The sequence below is a fragment of the Phymastichus coffea genome, unplaced genomic scaffold, assembly GCF_024137745.1.
Source record: "Phymastichus coffea isolate CEN01 unplaced genomic scaffold, Cenicafe_Pcof_1.1 PCOF00014, whole genome shotgun sequence".
NCBI classification, from domain to species: Eukaryota; Metazoa; Arthropoda; class Insecta; order Hymenoptera; family Eulophidae; genus Phymastichus; species Phymastichus coffea.
Window position 1 is genome coordinate 3,625,994 of NW_026706825.1, and position 20,920 is coordinate 3,646,913.

Below are 20,920 nucleotides of genomic sequence, written 5' to 3' on the forward strand. Positions count from 1 at the left end.
CCGCAACTGTTTCCCGATATTCCCCGGAACAGGAGACGCGTTGGTGGCTACCGGTGAAAATAGGGGACTTCCAAATACGGGCCCTCTATGATCCGGGAGCTTCCACCACAGCCATGGGTAGTAATGCTCTACAAATAGCGACTGTGCTAAGCGTCAGATTAGACACCACCCACGCGGGAACAGCAGGATTACCAGACGGTCGTAAGTTAACGATCGTCGGTCACGCTATGCTACCTTTCACCGTGGGAGGATTGACGATGCCGACGAGAGTAGCCATCCTCCCTACCCTCGTCGAAGAATGTATTTTAGGAGTGAACTTCGTCAGGTTGTTCAGAGCGGTACTTGACCCAGACGATAACACATTGTTGTTCAAGGGATCGCAGGCCAAAATGGAGCTAGAAGTAGCTAGTTTGGAGGCTGGTCCGAGGTTAGCCACAATCGGACTAGCCGAGGTTACGGCTACACAACAGACCATGCTGCAGAAGACCATCAACGAGGCTCTATCCCGAGCCCCGACGGGCTTGGGATGTGCGGCAGGCATCGAGCACGAGATTCGGGTCGGGGATACGAAGCCAATTAAGCAGCGTTACTACCCAGTATCGCACAAGGTCGAGCAAGAAATGCATAGACTGGTAAGGGAAATGTTGACCCAAGGGGTAATCGAACCAGCCGACAGTGGCTGGTCGAGCCCAGTGGTCATGATACGCAAGAAGGACGGCTCATACAGATTTTGTATTGACTTCCGAAAGGTCAATAAAGTCACCGAGCCGAATGCGTATCCCTTACCGTTTATGCAAGATATATTAAGACGTTTGCGAAATGCGCGCTATATATCTACGCTCGACCTCAGTAGCGCGTATCACCAGATCCCACTCAAGATCGAATCTCGGCCAATTACGGCCTTTACCGTACCTGGACTGGGACATTACCAGTTCGTACGAATGCCGTTCGGTCTCTCGTACGCCGGTGCCACCTTCCAGCGGTTGATCGATAGTGTGATCGGTCCCGAACTAGGCAAATTCGCCTTCGCCTATTTGGACGATATCATAGTGGTATCGTCCAGTTTCGAGGATCACCTACGATACTTAAAAACCGTATTGGACAGGGTGTGTGAAGCTGGCCTCTCGATCAATCGAGAGAAAAGCGTCTTCTGCAAGTCTGAAGCCAAATACCTCGGGCTGCTGATCAACCGCGAGGGGATCAGGCCAGATCCTGAAAAGGTGCGCTCTATCATGGAGTACCCAAGACCAGGAAACGTGCGACAGCTGCGCACCTTCCTGGGGGTAGCTTCGTGGTACCGCAGATTCTTGACCGACTTCGCCACGCACGCTCAACCGTTAACGAGGTTAACAGGAAAAAAGAGCGAATATGTGTGGGGAGAGGAACAGGAACAAGCCTTCGCCAAAATTAAGGCACTCATGATGTCCGCACCATGCCTGGGATTACCAGAACCAGATGGGCAGTACGTGCTGGAGACAAATGCTAGCGCTACCGGAATCGGGGCCGTCCTGTTACAAAAGGCAGGAGACGGCGACCGAATCATAGAGTACGCTAGCAGAGTCCTTAATCCGGCTGAGCAAAACTACTCAGCTACGGAGCGCGAATGCTTGGCGGTCGTGTGGGCCATCCAAAAGTTTCGCCCATACATAGAAGCGTACCCGTTCAGGGTAGTAACTGATCACAATAGCCTGAAATGGCTATACAACCTGAAGAATCCAATTGGTCGTCTCGCCCGATGGGCCTTACAACTTCAAGGCCATACTTTCGAGATCGAATACCCGAAAGGGGGCAGACAATGTATTGCCCGACGCCTTATCACGCGCTTTCGAGCCCACGAAGGCAGAGGTTGGCGCAATGGACCAGCCGAAGCCAAGGGACAGCGCCTGGTACACGGATCAATTCCGACGCGTCGAGAGCCAACCAGAGCAATACCCGAATTGGAAGGTTGTCGGCCGGGTGATGTATCACCGAAAGCCGAATTATGATCATCCAGGAGGAGATCGGTATGGCGACGAATGGAAACTCGTCGTGCCCCCGGAAGAACGCAGAGCGGTATTGTTTGAAAATCACGACCTAGAGACGGCAGGACACTTAAGACGCGAGAAGACCTTCGCCCGTGTCGCCCAGTCCTATTACTGGCCGGGAATGTACACGGATGTGAAGGGATACGTCCAAAAGTGCCAGATCTGCCAACAGTGCAAGGTCGAGCAGCGACCGCCGCGCGGGCTCATGCAGGACCGAACATGGTCTATGCCTTGGCAAGTGGTCGCGGGCGACATCGCCGGACCCTTCCCGAAGAGCCCACGAGGGCACGAATACGTCCTGGTATTCATCGACGTATTCACACGATGGGTCGAATGCATACCCATACGTAGTGCTAACGGCAAGACGATCGTGAAGGAACTTCGGGAACGAATAATCCTACGTTTCGGCACACCCAAGACCTTCTTGTCTGACAACGGCACCGAGTTCCGCAATCAGTTGGTGGACGGGTACCTGAGATCAGGGGATAAAACGGACCTTCACCCCAACCTATACCCCGCAGGCTAACCCTACGGAAAGGGTTAACCGCACCTTGAAGATGATGATAACGTCGTATCTGCAGGGGAATCATCGGGAATGGGACCGAGCGCTACCCGAACTCATTTTCGCGTTGAATACGGCCGTCCATAGTTCCACCGGGGTTAGTCCGGCCATGCTCAATTAAGGCAGACAACCGGGAGCCCCGAATACTCTCCGGAAACGGATGGACGAGCTCGCCGAGCAAGAAGAGAGTTTGCTTCGAATCGGGCAATGGAACGAGCACATGCAGAATAGCCGTTCCACCATTCAGCAAGCTCACGAGAGCGCCTCGGATGAGTCCCTGAGGCAGTCCAAGTACTACAATGCCAAACACAGGGACCACAGGTTCAAAGAAAGTGATTGGGTGTGGAAAAAGAATCGCATACTGTCCTGCGCGGCACAGGGCATTTCCGCGAAACTAGCACCTAAGTTCATCGGCCCCTTTATCGTCACAAAGGTACTCGGCGCCAACTCATATCGCCTCGCCAACCAACAGGAAGAGGTCACAGAGCTAATACATGCTAAGGACCTCAAACCCTATTATGGACGAGACGACGACATACCGGCAAATGGGCCCCGAACGCGAGATGACGACGAGACCTCTACCACCGAGGGAACCGAGGCGATGAACGTCCCGCCTAACGCGAGCGATACATCGGTACACGGAAACGGGAGCGCCAACACTTCAGATAATACACTCCGAAATGACGACGCGACAATCCCGAACTCACCTCGCCGTACTCGCCGTAGTCCCCCTAGCCGAGTTCCGCTACATATCCCCCCTACTAACCCGACGAAGCGCCCACGAGGAAGACCTCGTAAGTCCGCGCAAACAACACACACTACACAACATCGACAAACGACCCGAGCCCCTCCTCCCATCATCGTGAAGAGGAAGAGGGGCAGACCACCGAAAGCGACAACCGTGGATGCATGATACACGGCGAACGAAGGACCTGGGAGACCGACGCCAAGGATCCCACCTTAAATTCCGGCGACGAAGGCCCTGGGCAGCCGAACAGGCGCCCACCTTCGATATCCAAAGTTGTTTTTAGGATACTAACTCGCCGGACGTTTACAGGATGCAGATTACCCTCGATCAGTTCGAGCAAGCGGCAGCCGCCCTCATCGGCCTGGACTTAGGTCCCGCCGTCGAGGGGGTGGTTCATGCCGCGCTCCACCTGCTCGCTGAGAAGAAGGAGGAAGAGGAGCGAGCACGGGTGCGAGCTCACGAGAGCTCGTCATCCGTGTTCATAGAAGAGCTCCCGACCGAGGAAACCTCCACAACGCCGACGACGACCCCCGGCATCACGCGCGACGACGCTGCACCACCGTCCGGACCACCAAAGGGACCCATCCCCATGAGGGTCCCGATAGCATCAGTGGGCACCCAAACGGAAGAGGGTGCCCCCGACGCGACCTGGCCCCCCAGGTTCCCGAGCCAGACACCACCCTCTGGCAAAAGGACCTGGGAGGACATCGTCGAGGGGTTGAGGGAGGTCGAGCGAGGTTGGACGACCCTCAACGCCCTCCAGCGGGCTGTGTACGCCGAATATGATGCATACACAGCCGCGGGACACCACCCAGCAGACCTTGACCACTGGGAGAGAGTGGTGTCCCGCCGTCGCCAGTTCACGTCGGCTCTAAGGGAGGTACAGCAGCGCCTCCGCCAGGCCATCGAGGGCCCGGCGAGCGGCGATCCTTCAAGCCTCTCCCAGTCTCCGACCGCCGGCGCCAGAACAACGGCCCCGGAAACCAGGTCGGGGATCACGCCGCACCAGGGCTCGCAAGAAGGCGGGGTAACCCTGGTGGTTAATGTGGACGGGAGCCAAGGCGGTCAAGCAACGGGGCCCATCCACATTAATGTGGTCCTAGGCCCCGCGGGTGCGGACTCCACGGTCGAAAGACCATTGTGGTCCGCCCCGAACCGTAGGAACGGGTCGCCTCTGACCCCCCGAGAGCGAGGGCTCCCACGGGGCACCCTATCCCGCGCTCAGTGGGAGGGGTGCAACGTATGCCACTACCCCGGGGTGACCCGCACGGACCGCTGCCCACGCGTGCGACAACACGCCGACCTGGTCCAGGAGAGGCTGGGGTGGGAGGCGCGCGGCCGACCCCCGTTGGACGACCAGGGCCAGGAGGTACCGCCGAGGCCAGCTAGGTGATAATGTCCTGCCCCCGTGGGCAGGACCACCGATACATCGCCCCGCCGTCCAATAAAAAGTAAAATTTTCACAGTACTCGGACTATGATCCTTTATTATCCTTCCTCATCTCCTCCTCGGAAAGTATAGCGCTAACGGAATCATCGTCAAGGACCCTATAGGCCCAGACTGGAAGGGGGCTGTGACGGTAAACGTCAAGTTAGCGCTAACTATTTAACCTTATTGCTGTCCGTGAGGGCAGCACCTCCCGGGGGGACAAAAATACGTAACGAAGGAATTCGGCACGCGAGCAGACGGAACGCACGCGGTAGAATTCGAACCAGTGAAGCATCGACCATCATAGTGTCCGTCCGCTTACGCTATCATCCCTTCGATTCACGTGCCCTTGACATCCGTACGCTTTAATAATAACAGCAACTAGTGATCCAGGAGTGCAGCCGCCAAGGAGCCATCGAGTACCAGCCGGAGGCCAGAACGAGAAAGAGAGAGAGTGTGAGAGGTTTCGCCATCGAGGGCGAAACCAGTGCGTGCGCGCGTTCGCGACTCGCGAACACCAAAACAACAATAAAACTGTTCCGTGCTGTGCGAAGTATTCGTTGTTTCTCTTCGATCGCCTGCGAGTAAAAGGTAAGCTGGCCAGCTTAATTTCGCGATCGCGATTACACAAATAATAACTCGATCCTAACATTTAATGCGTGCATGTAATGGCTCTCGTAACGAAGAGCGGCGAGCGTACCGGCAAAACGTGTTGTCGATGAGCGAGCGTGCATGTAAACAAACGCGCGGGCCGACCTTTTGTGAGTTTTGAGGGATAATAAAAGATCCGATTTACCTTACTAACAAGTGTTTTCATTGATTCTCTCATCTCACATAGCTTCCACTCAATTTAGCTTAGGTTATAAACGATTATCGGTTGACTGACGCATATTTTCTCGTGCTCTCCCGGAATAGTAGTGAACTTTGACGATTTACGTGTGTCCCAGTAATATAACCACGCGATATAATCATTAAACGGTCATACCCTGTTACAATAGAAAGCATTAATTTTGTACATAATAATGACAACTTTATAGTTTATTAATATTAACTAATTATTAACTAATCTATTATTAGCATTATAAGATTTTACAAAAAACCGTTACAAATACGAAAATTTATTATAATTAAAATGTTATTAACTAATTTGAGTATTTCTTTTCAGAAATAACTTCTAGTAGTGATAGATTAATCTATGTAAAATTTTATTATTGTTTTATTGTAAATATTGTGCTATCACATTAATTGTAAATTATACTAAAATGATTACTATCTACTTTTGTAAAGTTTACATGTTTTAAAATTTCATTATTACTGTTTATTCTCTTGTAAATTTGGATAAATGATTACTCACAATTACGTAAACAGCTCTAAGAAAGCTGTCCTGCGAAAATTGGCGGGAAAATCCGTGTATAAATACGCTGATTTTTGCACAGGCTAGCATTCATTCCTAGCCTTGCAAAGTGAGCGCATGAGATGGAATAAACTTGACTAATACCTAAGTTCTTTCTCTTATAGTGATTAATTGAGCATATCCTTTCTTTTCCTATTGTAATTTGTGCTCGATTTATAGAACACTTCGCGCTATGAGAAACTTGGACTGAATTACATCCTTTTTAATGCGGTACATTACAAGGCCTTTCCTGAGCGCTGCATTATTTGCAACACCTCAGAAAAGCCATTCCCGTCCCTTGCCGCCGCGTAACCGGTTGAGTAAAATAAAAACAAACGCGCCCTATAAAAAAAAACGATTACTTTTTTTCATGCCCGAACAACCACACCGGAGATATTGGCGAAACAAACCCGACAAACGCGATCCGACGGACACGCAAAAGAGAAAAAAAAAAAGGAGCGCACCACGAAATAGCGCACGCATACACTCACTCCCGACCACGTGTTGCCGACCGGCAAAAGAAAAACGGGAAACTTCACTGGAAAATGCAACGGAAATGCATGTTAATGACAACTGCAGATCCGTTACACTCCCAGGCACCAACACCAACATTCACAAGACACTGACACTCCTGAGGCAAGCAGAAAATCGCCGAGATGGGTAAGGGTTGATCTTTTCCGTCAATTAATGATAGCTACCTTAGTGGGGGGTGAGAGAGGGTAAATAACGACGAAAGTAGGAGAGTTAAGCAGGGCGCTGTATCCTTCTAATTTACATACGAACCAATGATAAAATATTCGAAGGGCGCTACCGACATCCGAATTAGCATACCGACCAATAATAACATTTCTTCTCGGAAAAAAGAGAAGAAAAGCGATCTTTGACCGTGAAAAGCCGATTCTCGTCCATTTTGCCACTGGTCTTCTAGCGAGAAGGAGTAATCACGCCAGATAATCTTGCCGCAGGATCAATTGCGTTAGACGCCTGTTCTCACTAATTTTGTTCGCCGAAACAGCAAGGAAAATCATAAGTAGGCAAAGTGCCACTCACTTATATTAATCGCGGAGTACGGGAGTGAAATTTTCAGCGCCGTAGGTCGTCGCGACGCGTGGATCCGTCGATGCCGGTGCCTATCGAATCGCGCTGACCTTTCCACCATTTCATAAATTGAACGTGAGTGTTAGGTTTATACGGATTAAAGGCAGTGGTTAATTTATTTGCGCTGACCTTTCGCCGTATACTAAATCGTTACGCACACAGAAGTAGACGAATAAAATTATTGATTAGTTTAATTGTGCTGACCTTTCCGCCATTTCGTAAACCGAACGTGAGCGTTAGGACCAGACAAAGAAAACTCGTGATTTAGGATATTCGCGCTGACCTTTCGCTAATAATATTTATTGCAAACGTAGAATTAGCCGAATAAAATTATCGAGCCTATTGAATTGTGCTGACCTTTCCGCTATTTCGTAAATTGAACGTGAGTGTTGGGATCAGACCAAGAAAACTCGTGATTTAGAGTATTCGCGCTGACCTTTCGCTAATAATATTTATTGCGAACGTAGAATTAACCGAATTAAACTATCGAGCCTACTGAATTGTACCGACCTTTCCGCCATTTTATAAAATCGAACGTGAGCGTTAGGATCAGACAAAGGAGGCTCGTGATTTGATTTATTCGCGCTGACCTTTCGCCAATAAAATGTTCCACTGTGAATATTGCAAGTAGACGAATTCGAACTCGTTATTCAATTATTCGCGCTGACTTTCCGCCGTATGATATTTTATTGCAGAAATTGGGAATATAAGAATTAGAATTCATGATTTATTTATTTGCGCTGACCATTCCATCATCTTTGTCAATCGAAGACCGACCGGAAAATTATTAATATTTCGATTAATTTGTATCCTCGCTATTTCATAATTATTCAGAGTCATACTGACCCTAATCACTCCGACTTCTTGCTTATGAATTAATAAATACGTCAATAAAGTGATTAATTGTTTTTTTATAAAATTTACTTTGTTACCCTGTCTCAATTGCATGCTGGTGATTTTCAGTCGCGAGCGGTTATAATCGGGTAATGCTGATTCGCTATATTTTTGGGTTCCACGATAGGTAACATACGCGCGAATTCGAACGGACTTACGACCTGAATTAAGGAGCCATCATCTGAGCTGCCGGCATACCATAATTGAGGAGGAAAAATAGGAATCGAGTAGTTGGACACCGAGGCCTGAAACTGAGGAGATCGCGAGTACTCACCCGTTTGCCCACCCTGCGCAGTCGCCGTGAAGACAAACCGGGATACACGCGACAAATCCCATTTTGGCTTTACCCCCGACGATCGCCTTAATTAGCCGGCGGTCTGGCGCCCTAAATAATCGGGGGCAAAGAGTCAAACAGGCCTTGTGGCGGAAGAAATTCGTAGCGCGGTGAAAACCCCCGAAATTCCCCGCCACACCTTTTATAAGAAAGACTTAAGATCTGCTTATGGGACACTTCGCACCATAAGAAACTAGGGTAAAGTCTATCTTTCCTTGAAATATCACTCATATAATCATATATATAATTTATTATTTAATTTCAAAGTAATAATTAGAAGCATTTTGAAAAACGAAACGAATTCTTACGCATTAACGCGACAGACCACGACAGTACGAACAATAATATAAATAATAAGTGATATGAACATCACAATTTCCTCTCCGCTTGCTCTTCCTCTCCTCTTGGATCTTACCGCTACCTTTAATCTCTACACATACTTTTCTCGTAGTTTCTTCATGGTGCTTTTCATCGTGTCCTTCTCCAGCCACGTTTCCTGTAAGATTATTATGTCATATTTTTTTATGTAGTTCCATTCTTTCCATATGTTTTTAATTCCTGCTATATTCCAGGCAATTCCTGTTATCTTCTTTTCCTTCCTAGTTCTTTCCCCTCGTTTTAGTCTGTTACCCCCTTCTTTTTGCTTTCACCATACCCCTTCTCTTTCACTCTATTCGTACCATGTTCCCTCTACTATTATCTACTGGTATCCTGCCATGGCTCTTCTTCCTCTTCCTCTTTCTTCCCTCTCTATCATTTCTATCCGATTCTGCACTACCTTTTCTCTTGTCGTGAAATCATATTTTATATATACTGCTTTTCCCTTTCATCTGTATTTGTTTTTGAATATTTCCATCTTGTTCTAAAATGTGCACGTCGTCAGTACAGCCCATTCCCTGATTGTTTCTATTTTAAAGATTTTTATAGAGACTTTCAGTAAACTCCCCAACTCTTCCTTGTATCTTGCTGTTGCTTTCTTCCCTCTCCATCACATCAATTCCCTCACTAGAACGTTGTTTTTTCTTTATATCTTCTCTCTTCTCTGGTATTGCTGTTCCGTTAATGTCACCTCGTCTGGTTTTGTCCTAGAGCTTCCTGTCCCTGGCACTTCTCATATCGGTATCCTGCTCTCCTTGTTTGCAGACGTCCTTTCCTTCCAGTTCTCCTCTACGTACCGTTCTCTTCTTCGCTCTTCGTTTTTACTCTGCGTGTTTCTCAGCTTTTTGTTTGTTTTTCTATCCCCTTTGTTATCATCTTCTTCTCACCTTCTTGTTGTCATTTCTTTTTCTTTTTCCCCACATATTCTGTGCTGCTTTCACAGTTTCTCTCTTTCTCTAGTTCCACAATCTTTTCCTGCAATTTATTAATTTTAGTATCTTTTTTATTAACTTTCCCCCATACGTCTTCTAATCTTAATTCCTGTTTGTTTTCTATTAACGTTAATTCTCCTTTATGCTTCTGTTCTCTATTTTCTATATCTTCCAGTAGTCTTAAAAGAAAAGTAAGCCTTTCTTTTAATTTCACTCATGAATTTATTTGTTTTCTCTCCTACCCCCTCTACTACACTATCCTCTTTATTTCTTCTATCATAACCTGTTTCCTCCTTTCTATGGGAATGCTTGCTTCTCTCCTTGTCCCAGTCTTTCACTATAACTGCCCCGTCCGCGACATTCTTTTCCTTATCCGCTACACTAATACTGTTGGTTCCCCCTAGCGGTTCGTTACCTTTGTCTCCACCAGAAGCCTCCTTCCATCATTCCATCGTTACCGACCTCTCCTTCTTTATCCTCTCTTTTCTCTCCTTCTTTGTTCTCGTTCACCTTACTTCCTATCTCTTTCCACCTTTTTTCGTCACTCTCCCCCGTTACATTCCCTCCCCCACTTTTATCATGATTTTTTTGTGGTATTTTCCTGCACATTTTCACTTTCCTTCTGTTCTCTCTTTGTCGGCTTTCCTCTCTTCTTCTTGTTTTCCTGTTCCTCGTTCATTTTCCTGCTTTTTTATCACTCTATTTAATAGTTTTTTTTCTATTAGTTCCAATATATACTTGCTGCTCTTACGCTGCATTGTCACTCATTCCGATGCCAAACTGAAAGCCCCATTTTCTCCGATATATTTGAAAGTTATTTAGTTTCAGTACAAATTATGTTCTGACTTGTATTTAATTATACGAATATATAAGATTTTTCCATTTAGAGTCTGATAATTAAATAATAATGCAATTAAATAAAAGTGATCTATGAACTTGAGCTCACTATAATAAATGTTATACAAATCGACGCCTCACGGCTATTTCAAATTATTAGATAACTCAAAGCTAAAGAGGAAGAAAAAATAAGTTTCTCTTACAGCGTAAGCAATAAAAAAACCCTCAGGAATGTGTAGAAGCAAAAATTTTAAATAGAAATTTCTTTTTATATTTTCCAATTCATTTAAGAAAAAAGTTGATAACTTTTTGTAGTAAAAAACTATCTTTTATCATTGCAAATATTTTTAAAGCTTAAGATTATACACTTATATTAAAAATAGTTGGTCTCTATATCTTAGTGTGCAAATGTGCATGCTCTACTCGTATTACGGGTTGTCACACGTAAATGCTTCAAATATACGACTTGAACACTACCTTGAGAATTATCTTTTTTTTTTGAGTAAATTTAAAATTTTATCAATGTACATATAACTATATCTCTAAAAAACTAAATACTATAAGGAGTGCTTCTAAGTTATTCTGTTGAACTTGAAAATTTCTATTTCAATGCATTGAGTTATTCCGTTTTCTAGACAGAACCTTCTCGTAGAGTTCTTGAACTATTGAAATAACATGGTAGAGATCTACGTGGAGTATTTTTTAAAAAAATCATCATTGAGAGAATTTGTTCCAAAAAATACATACTAATGTTTACGTTGTAATATGAGTAAATATACTGTCATTATTGAATTATCGCTGTAAGCGTGGTAAATATTTAAAATAAACTGACCACAAAATTACAGTGTAATTGATAGTAATATATAGTTCGAAATTATATATTTTTGCAGTTGTTCTTCTTGACACAACAACAGAAGGCAGTTTGAAGTGGACCAAGTTTCCATTTGGAAAACAAGCTAATACTCCAGGAGTAAGTATTTAATTATTAAGACTACTAAATTTTTGGATGAAAATACTTATTTATTATTTACTATCTTTATTTATAATCTGTCTATAAAGGACAGTACGTATATTTTATAAATTTTTATTGTAAATTAATAATAAGCTAATATATAAAGGTACTTTTCCAATGATACGTACTATATCGTTACATATTTACATTGTTTCTAATAGAAGATAACAATATAAGTGTTAGGAATGTAAAAATAGTCTTTTATGTTTTTTGAATTCTGAAAGGCTAGGTGTTGTATGAAGCAAATTCTCCGCCAAGCAATTTGGATGTTCAGATATCCTGTTTGTGTACTTCCTGCTTGCAGCTTCTATTTCGTCTTTTACAGTTGTTATCGTGATGTCTTTTCTATTTATCTCATTCCTGACGTACTGACGTACCACATTGCATTCATGATAGATTTTAGAACTTTATTTTGGAATCTTACATAATGTCTGTGTCTGGTTTTGTTGCCATGTCGCATAATTGGATTCCATAGGTCCATATTGGTTTAATTATGCATTTATGTATTAATGGCTTATTAATTGAATTTTGATTTTCTGCCTAATAATTAGAAGAATTTTCGTAAATGTAAGTCGAGTTGCTTTCCGTTAGTTCAAATATAGTTTTACAACAAAATTTTTCAGACAAAAGTTGTTTGGGACAGTGAGAGACATCTTTCCTAGAAATCGGATTTGATCTTGAGATTTATTTTATTTATTTTACTTGATTTATTTTCAAGGTCATTTGAAGGTCAAAGTCATTTTTTGAATAGGAACCTATAATTTTGATCCCGGATTCAGATAAAGCGAGAAATTCTACGTTTAGTTAAGGTATTATGTGTGGGGTACGGTTAACCCCCCCCCCCCCCCCGCGTAAGATCATGTAGGGGTCAAATTTATTATTTTCTTCATCTATGCACAGGGATCAAGGGTAAAATTAGGTGTAATAACCTAATAACTTGCTGGTAATATCTTGCCTCCAACCCAATAACTGGACGGTAATATCTTGCTTCAGCACGATAACCGCCTTGACCGACAAAATTACCCAGGGAGGTTTCGGTACCGAAACCACGTGAGAATCCGAATCATTGAACGAAGAGAGAGACGTCGACTATGAATACGCAGAAATCGTCGTCGCATTATGAGACAAAACAATGTTGTTTTGGCAATGGTTGATTTGAATCATCATATCTCTTTGCGTGAAATTCAGAGACGTACTGGAATCTTAAGAACAACAGCCGGTAGAATTTTGCGGCTTCATAGATTTCATCCGTATCACATAACTTTGATTCAAGCTTTGATGCCAGACGACCTCCGCCGCAGACTCGAATTCTGTGATTGGGCAGAAGCAAGGATTCGTGAAGATCCTGAATTTTTCAGATACGTAATGTTTTCGGACGAAGCTACATTTCATAGTAATGGGCAACTCAATCGCCATAACAGTTATTATTGGTCTATCTAGAACCCTCATTGGGTACGTCATGTTGATAATCAGCATAGATGGAGCCTCGTACTGTGGTGCGGTATAATAAATGGTTATCTGATAGGACCTTATTTTTTCGATGGGAATGTCAACAGCGCAGCATATCTTAATTTCCTGCAGAATGAATTACCAGAATTATTGGAAGATGTGGACTTGGAAACAAGACGACGATTATTGTGTCCCTCATGTGCAGTATCGTCTGTATGCGTCTTCTCGTGAGAAACATCAATTCCGTTTTTTCTGTTGCTAGTTCGTGGTCTGTCATCTATCGTCCGACTCGTCTCATGGTCTGGTTCAACGCCAGCTGCGACAGCTCGGAGGACCTCTCCGTGATCACCGCCGTCACGTCATCAGCGTAGGCGACGAGGGTCACTCCGAGCGGCATCCCAAGCCGAAGCAAGCTATCGTATAAGCCATTCCAGAAGTCAGGTCCAGTATCGACTCCTGTGCCACCCCAGCGGTGACCTATCTCGTTACTTGTCCTTCGATCGTCTCGTACATTATCCGTCTGTTTTTTAGGTAATCCTCCACAACCCGAAGCAGGTATGGCTGGATCCCGAAGTTGCTTTTCAGCGCCTCCAAGATATCCTTCCACCTAGCCAAGTTAAAAGCATACCTAATGTCAAGCGTTGCCAGCAACACCATAGGTCACGCTGCGTGGCAATGTCTGTCTAGTTCCAGGAAAGAATCGACTACTTTTTGGATCGCTCCAATCGTCGATCGATCCCTCCTGAAACCAATCTGCAAATCTAAGAGACTCCCTCCGGTCTATATCGCGTCCATCAGTCTCGGTCTCAGTAATTGTTCAAAGAGTTTACCAGTCGTGTCAAGTAAACTCATCGGTCAATAAGCCGAAAGCGTACCAGGATCGCTCCTACCTTTCGGGATAAGAACGAGCGTTGCCACCTTCCACCTGTTGCTGAACGTTTCTGTCGTCAAGCACCTGTTGTACAGGTCGAGGAGTATCTCGGGCCGTAAACGAGCCACAAATCGGAAGATCTCGGACGCTAGTCCGTCTGGTCCCGGTGCCTTACCCGTCTTCATCGCATTCGTTGCTCTGATGAGCTCCTCAGCGGCAAATGCGGTGGGCATATGTACGTCCACGTCATCCATCACGTTTGTCCTAATCGGGTGCGTCGGAAACAATCCGTCAACAATCCGTCCCGCTGTTTCGGCATCTTTAAGTTCCGGTAAGACTCGGCCCCCTAGTTTCCCGGTCACGATCTTGTAGCCGGTTCCCCAGGGATCCTCGTTCACCTCCTCGCAGAACTTCCTCCAGCATCGCGTCTTGCTATCCCGTATTGCTTTCGTCAGCGTCTTCCGTGCTGTTTTGTACATGGCTTGGAGGTTTTCCCTTTCGGGTCCGCCCCTTGCCCTAGTCACTCGTCGCCGATTTGTCAGGAATACGAGGTCTGTCCAGAAAGTATCGGGCCTACGTTTATATCTTCGCGCCATAGTGTTCGAGCATCCTCTACCGGACAGAAACGTCAACAGTAAAGCCTCACGAATCTATTGGTTACTTACTGACACCTGCCGGACGTATAGTTCATGCGTAGCGTGTCTATGTTTACAGTACCTTTTTCGCGTTCGTCGGATTTTGATATTGTCAAAAATGACTGAAAAACAAGATCAACGAATTTGCATCAAATTTTGCTTTCAACTCGGAAAAACGAGTTCGGAAACTATTGAAATGATGCAAAAGGCCTTCAGAAGCGAGTGTATGAACAAAACACGAATAAAAGAGTGATATAAACGGTTCAAGGATGGTCGCACTTCTGTCGATGGTGATTCTCGTTCTGGCCGACTTTCGAAGACAAAAACCGCAGATAATATTGAGCGGGTGTGACTTGCAATCGAACAAGATCGTCGTAAACCTTGGGATATCAAAAACTATAATTTCAGAAATTACAACCGAAAATTTAGGAATGAAACGCGTGTGTGCGAAATTCATCCCAAAAGTGCTCACAGCAGAGCAGAAGAACATTTACCTAGAAATCGCTCTGGACAATCTGGAAATGGTCAATAATGATGATAATGTTCTTAGAAAAGTTATTACAGGTATTGAATCATGGGCTTATGGTTATGATCCTGAAGCAAAACAACAATCTTCACATTCTGAATCGCCAAGACCAAAAAAAGCACGTCAAAGTCGGAGCAACGTTAAGTCAATGTTGATTGTTTTTTTTTCGGTTATAAAGGTGTTGTACATCACGAATATGCAACAACAGATCAGACAATAAATAAAGAATACTACGTTAAAATTTTGAAACGTTTGCGTGATGCAGTAAGAAGAAAAAAGCCGCACTTTTGGGAAAGTGATGACTGGCTTCTCCATCACGATAATGCGCCAGTGCATTCATCCAATCTTGTGCAGCAGTTTTTGAGCAAATACAATATCGGATTGCTTCGCCAACCTCCATACAGTCCCGACATAGCCCCTTGTGACTTTTAGCTGTTTCCAAAACTAAAAAACCACTCACAGGACACCGATTCGATGACAAAACAACGGTTGAAAACAATGCGACGAGTGTACTTAAGGCTATCCCTAAAAGTGAGTTCCAGGACTGTTTTGAAAGGTGGAAACATCGATGGAACCGTGTTTTTCAATCAAGTGGGGATTACTTTGAAGGATGCGACGCACCAGATGATAAAGAATAACGCTAGCACGAAAATATAAAGGTACGCTAGATACTTTCCGGACAGACCTCGTATCCTGCTTAGCTCGACTATCTCGTTGTTGTATCTGTCGATGTTTCGGAATTGTGCTTCTGCACAAGATGTCTATTAATTTGGCCGTCTCGTCTGTCAGTCTTTTCGCTCTTTATCGGCTCGTTAGTTTGGGGGGAATTCTCTCCCATGGAGCCGGTTCTGCCATTAGCTTTTCCGAAAATTTTTGTCCGTCGAGTTTACGTAGATTTCACCGCGGGTGTTGGTGGGTTCTCGTTCGTCTCGTTCCTGTCCATCCCTACACTTCAAAGACGATGTACTGGTGATCGCTGGCTGTGTAGTCTTCGATCACCCGCCATCCCCTCAGCCGTGGCAGGATTCTGTCCGATGTTATCGTGACGTCGGGGATAGAGTCTCCGACGCCTGGCCGTTTATACATCGGCGTATGTCCCGTATTTACCACTTCTAGATCGAGCCTTGCGGTCATTTCCAGCATAGTTGTCCGCGTCGATTCGTTTTATTCGTTCCCCACTCGGTCGCCCTCGCGTTAAAATCCCCCGCAATGATGACATCCCCAGGCAGGTCCCTGATCCCGTTTTCTGGGAGTGCCGCCTTTCTTTCGAACTCCATCGCGGTGCAGTTGGGTGTCAAGTAGACGCTGAGATAAGTGACAGCGCCAACTGTGACCCAGACATAGTCGTCCCCGACACCGCGATTGGAGACTCTAGATTGGATGCCACCCCGTACCCAGATAGCAGTGGTCTCTGTCTCGTTTGTAATGGATGTCTGGGTCGTCTTTCTCCTGTATGGTTCACTCCGGATCAGGATGTCCGCGTCATATTCGTCGGCTATCTAAGGTAGGAGCATATCTGCAGTCCTACTTCGATTCAGGTTTCCGGCAAGGTGGGTGACATCCCTGTGCCCGGCCTCGTAGCAGAGTGGGCAGACTTACTTGTTTTTACATTCCATCGCGTAGTGTCCGGATATGCCTCACTTGCGGCAGCATTTCGTCTTGTCCTTTCCTGTGCATTCAGCTTTCACATGGTCGAAGCCCAGATATCTGTAAAATTTCGTCACCGTCAGTCTTTTTCGGACGCGGCAGTGCACCCAGCCAATTCCGATCCGACCGCGCCGGAGCAGCGCCTCGGCTTCCCGCGATTCCATTTCGCAGACCGCCATATACTGCTCAGCGCGGTTAGGATCGAAAATGTAGACCCGAAAGTCTGTGTCTCGCCCAGACTCTCGTCTGAGCGCGTCCGTCACGTCTTCCGGAGTCGCAACGCAGTCCAGATCCATGATCTCCAATTGTACCTTGGAAGTCATAGCCCTGACACTGCCCGCTTCCCCGATGGCCTCCTGGATCTGTCGCTCAAACACGTCGCGTCCGTCTGGTTTGTCTACGTCTACCTGCAGCTTCAATAGGCACAGACCGTTCTTAGTCTTCCTCAGGGTCGTCACCTGTACGTGACTCTCCTTCGGATCGATCGTTGACCGGATTTTTCGGACGATATCGGAGTACAACGCGTGTGTCCCCGGTTTGACGAGGACAGCGAGTCCCCTTTTCTGGTGGGCCGGTCTGTCCTTGTCAGGTCGATTCCTTGCGTCCGTTTCCTTTTTTGTTTTTTTCCGTGTAACGGTCTGCCAGTCTTTGGTCGAATCTGTCGTCGGTGGCCTCTTTTGTGAGGGCTCCGGCGTGGTTCCGGTCAGCGAACGTTTCCGTTTCGTCTGTGGCGTCTCTGCGTTGTTGTTCGTCGTCGTGCTTGTCTTGTTGCTGTCTCGTCGGTGTCCTTCCGGAGCTGTGTCCATCCGCTTGTGCAGCGCAATGTCCACAGTCTCGAGAATTGTCTTGATTCCAGTCTTCACTGTCATATTCATGTTTTTTTGTATGTTTGCTGCTTCGGCCATTTTTGTCGCCGTCTCTTGTATTAGCCTTAGCAGTTCAGTCATGTCTCGTGGTTTGTTTATCGTGGGTGTTCGTCTTGACGTCTGTTCTTGGTTGTCTGTGGCGGAGGCGTAACTCACCCCGCTGCCGCCACTTGATACACTGTCAGCCCTCTGTCGTTCTGGTATGTTCAGTGTATTTTTGTTCGTATCGTTTCGTTTGGTCCTCCTCTTCGCCATGCACAAGGTACGGCCCTCAAAATCCTTGCCGCTGCCCGTGGCCACCGGGGCTTTCACCCGATCGAAACCCGGGGTGGATTCTCCCTGAGAAGGGATTACCACTTGAGGTAAATCAATGTTTTCTTTGTGCATTTTCCATAGTTTTCTGTCCCGTTATGCTAGAGGTCCCTCGTGGTCGCGACTCCACGAACCGCGCTGGGACAACGCACGGCCCCTGAAGTCCTCCCCCCCTGTGTGTTTACCCTGTTTGTTCAGTGTTCCCCCCTGTGATGTGTGCGTGTATGTAAGTGCCCATGAGCAAAACCGGGCTTCGTTCACGGGGAGAGCCCGTTTAGAGAGATCCCCTTCACTCGCTTTCAGGCGGCTCCGTTTATAGGAGTCCCCTACCATTCGCTTTTCGGTAAGGCCCGTTTATAGGGTCGCCGAGCATTCACTTCCCCGGTTTGCCAGAAGGCGTGTGTGTGTGAGTGTTTGCGTAGTGTGTGAGTGTATATGTGTATAAGTGATTAATGGTTGGACACATCGGCAGAATACCATTATCTTTTGCGTCATTTGTGAGCCATATCTTCCTCTTGGCCGTGTCCGTTATGGCGTTGCTGCTCAGAGCATTGACGCGACGGACATCGTTTCCACCGGGCACGTCGTGGACGTTGGAAGCTAGTATTTGCCCAGTGAGGTGTTACCACTCACTGGACCAGCCCGGCATTATTATTATTATTATTATTATTATTATTATTATTATTATTATTATTATTATTATTATTATTATTATTATTATTATTATTATTGTTATTATTATTAACCTCACCCTTGCCCCGGTGGGATAGGAGGGGGATTGACCGCACCCCACACATAATACCTTACCTGAACGTAGAATTTCCCGCTCTTTCCGAATCCATGATAAAAAATGGGGGTTCTTATTAAAAAATAAGTTGGTTATTTGGTTATTGGGGTTATTGGGGTTGGTTTATTGGGTTATTAAAATGAATCTTACCCTTGCTTATCCTGTACTTATCCTTACTTATCCCTGTGCATAGATGAAGAAAATAATAAATTTGATCCCTACATGATCTTACGCGGGAAGGGGGTTAACTGCATCCCACACATAATACCTCATCTGAACGTAGAATTTCTCGCGCTTTCCGAATCCGGGATCAAAATTATTGGTTACTATTCAAAAAATGATTTTGACCTTCAAATGGCCTTGAAAGTAAATCTCAAGGTCAAATTAGATTTCTGGGAAAGTTGTCCCTCATTGTCCCAAACAACTTTTGTCCGAACAATTTTGACGATACCTATACTTTTCATGAAATATATACCTATACTTTTTATTGAAAGATCATAGGTGTAAATTAAATATTATAACAAAGAACACTGCCTTGGGGAATACCTAGTTCTATGTGATATAGTTTTATAGTTTTATTATTTATTTTAATTCTAATTGTCCTACTGCATAATTATGAAGTTAAAAGTGAGATATTACTGAGTTTTAATAATAAGTCTTTATGCTAAACTTAACACATTTTTGAGAAACTAATAGGTCTATATGATGAAACAAATTGCTGTGGTTAAAAATAAGTGGCTTTCCTGATTTTGAAATTAATATAATTTATTTTTTATTGAGTAAAAAATATGATAATATAATTATTGCATTAATTTTAATGGTAATAAATCTTATTTCCTTATGAAGTAGTTTCTTAAGTAATTTCCTATTTGTATTATCGTGCTCAGGAGTTTTTGTTATCAAGACTCACTATTATATTGTTTATTTCGTGTAACTTTACATTGTTTACTATGTAATTATTACAATGAAATTTTTGTATATTGTTAAGCAAGGTTTATTCTTGTTTATGTTATATTACGTGGAGAGTGTTTAAATATATTTCCTAAGTGCTTAGCAAAGGAAGTAACTGTTTAAATGGAAGATATAGAAGATATACCGGAGGATGGGAAGGTTGCAGTTATCTTACCACTACATAAAAAAGGAAATTTAAAGAATGTAAAGAATTATAGAGGGATATCCTTATTACTGACAGCATATAAAGTTTATACAGAAATTTTAAAGGATAAACTTGTGACGGAGGTGGAAGAGAAAGTATTCCTCCCGGAAGGACAAGCTGGATTTAGAAGAGGCCGGTCGACAACGGACAATATTTCTGTACTGAACCACGTAGTGCAAGTAGCTAAGGCGAGGAATAGATTTACACATGCTTTATGGATCTCACGACTGCATTCGATACAGTGAATAGAACGGAACTATGAAAGGTGCTGGATGAAGAAGTTGTTAGTGAATACCTGATTGAAAGGCTAAAGGTAATCTATGAAGAAACGGTTATTACGGCGAAGGATGACAATAATTACTCGAGACGGTTCTGGAGTATGCAGGGCGTGAGGCAAGGGTGTGTTCTGAGTCCGATCCTGTTTTGTCTATATATTGCAGCATTGGAGAAAGAATTTGAAAATAGAAATATAGGAGGTGTATTTATTGGAGGGACGAGGGTATGGTCGTTAGCATATGCTTATGACCTTGTTCTTATAGGACTAAACAAGGAAGCAATAATAGATAATTTAGGAACATTAAAAGTTTTTGGAAGAAAGGAATCTAATGTTGAGTGTAGGAAAGTCGAAAATGGTAGTTTGCAATAAAGGTAGAAACAGCAATAAAGAAAAATGGTCTTATAAGGGAAAGGAGATTGAAAAGCTAAATTCTTTTAAATATTTAGGTTTTACTTTTGACAGCGATACTAGTTATAGAACTCACATAGAGGAAATAAAAAAAAGGGAATTGTGGTAGCATAAAGAGTGTGGGGACTGGGGGAGAGAAGATGTTAAAATGACTTTAAAAGAAGGAAAATGTTATTTGACTATCTAGTCGAAAGTGTTATGGGTTATGGTGCTTAAATATGGGAATGGGAAGAATGGAAAGAACTAGAAAGAATACAGTTAGATTATTCTAGATGAGTTTTGAAGCTGGATATTTGTACACTGAGATTCATCGTGTACAGGGAAACTAGCGTATAGAAACTATGTA

General features: G+C 44.6%; 1 protein-coding gene across 7 annotated transcripts in view; it reads left to right on the forward strand.

The window, feature by feature from the left end:
• Positions 1 to 20,920, forward strand: part of LOC131674343 (ephrin type-B receptor 1-B) — an 819,189-nt gene that overhangs the window by 309,715 nt on the left and 488,554 nt on the right. For all 7 annotated transcript variants that reach the window (XM_058953013.1, XM_058952971.1, XM_058952996.1 and 4 more), the window contains one exon: positions 11,519 to 11,598. In XM_058953013.1, the coding sequence (XP_058808996.1) occupies positions 11,519 to 11,598 (80 nt within the window). The remainder of the gene's footprint in view (positions 1 to 11,518; positions 11,599 to 20,920) is intronic.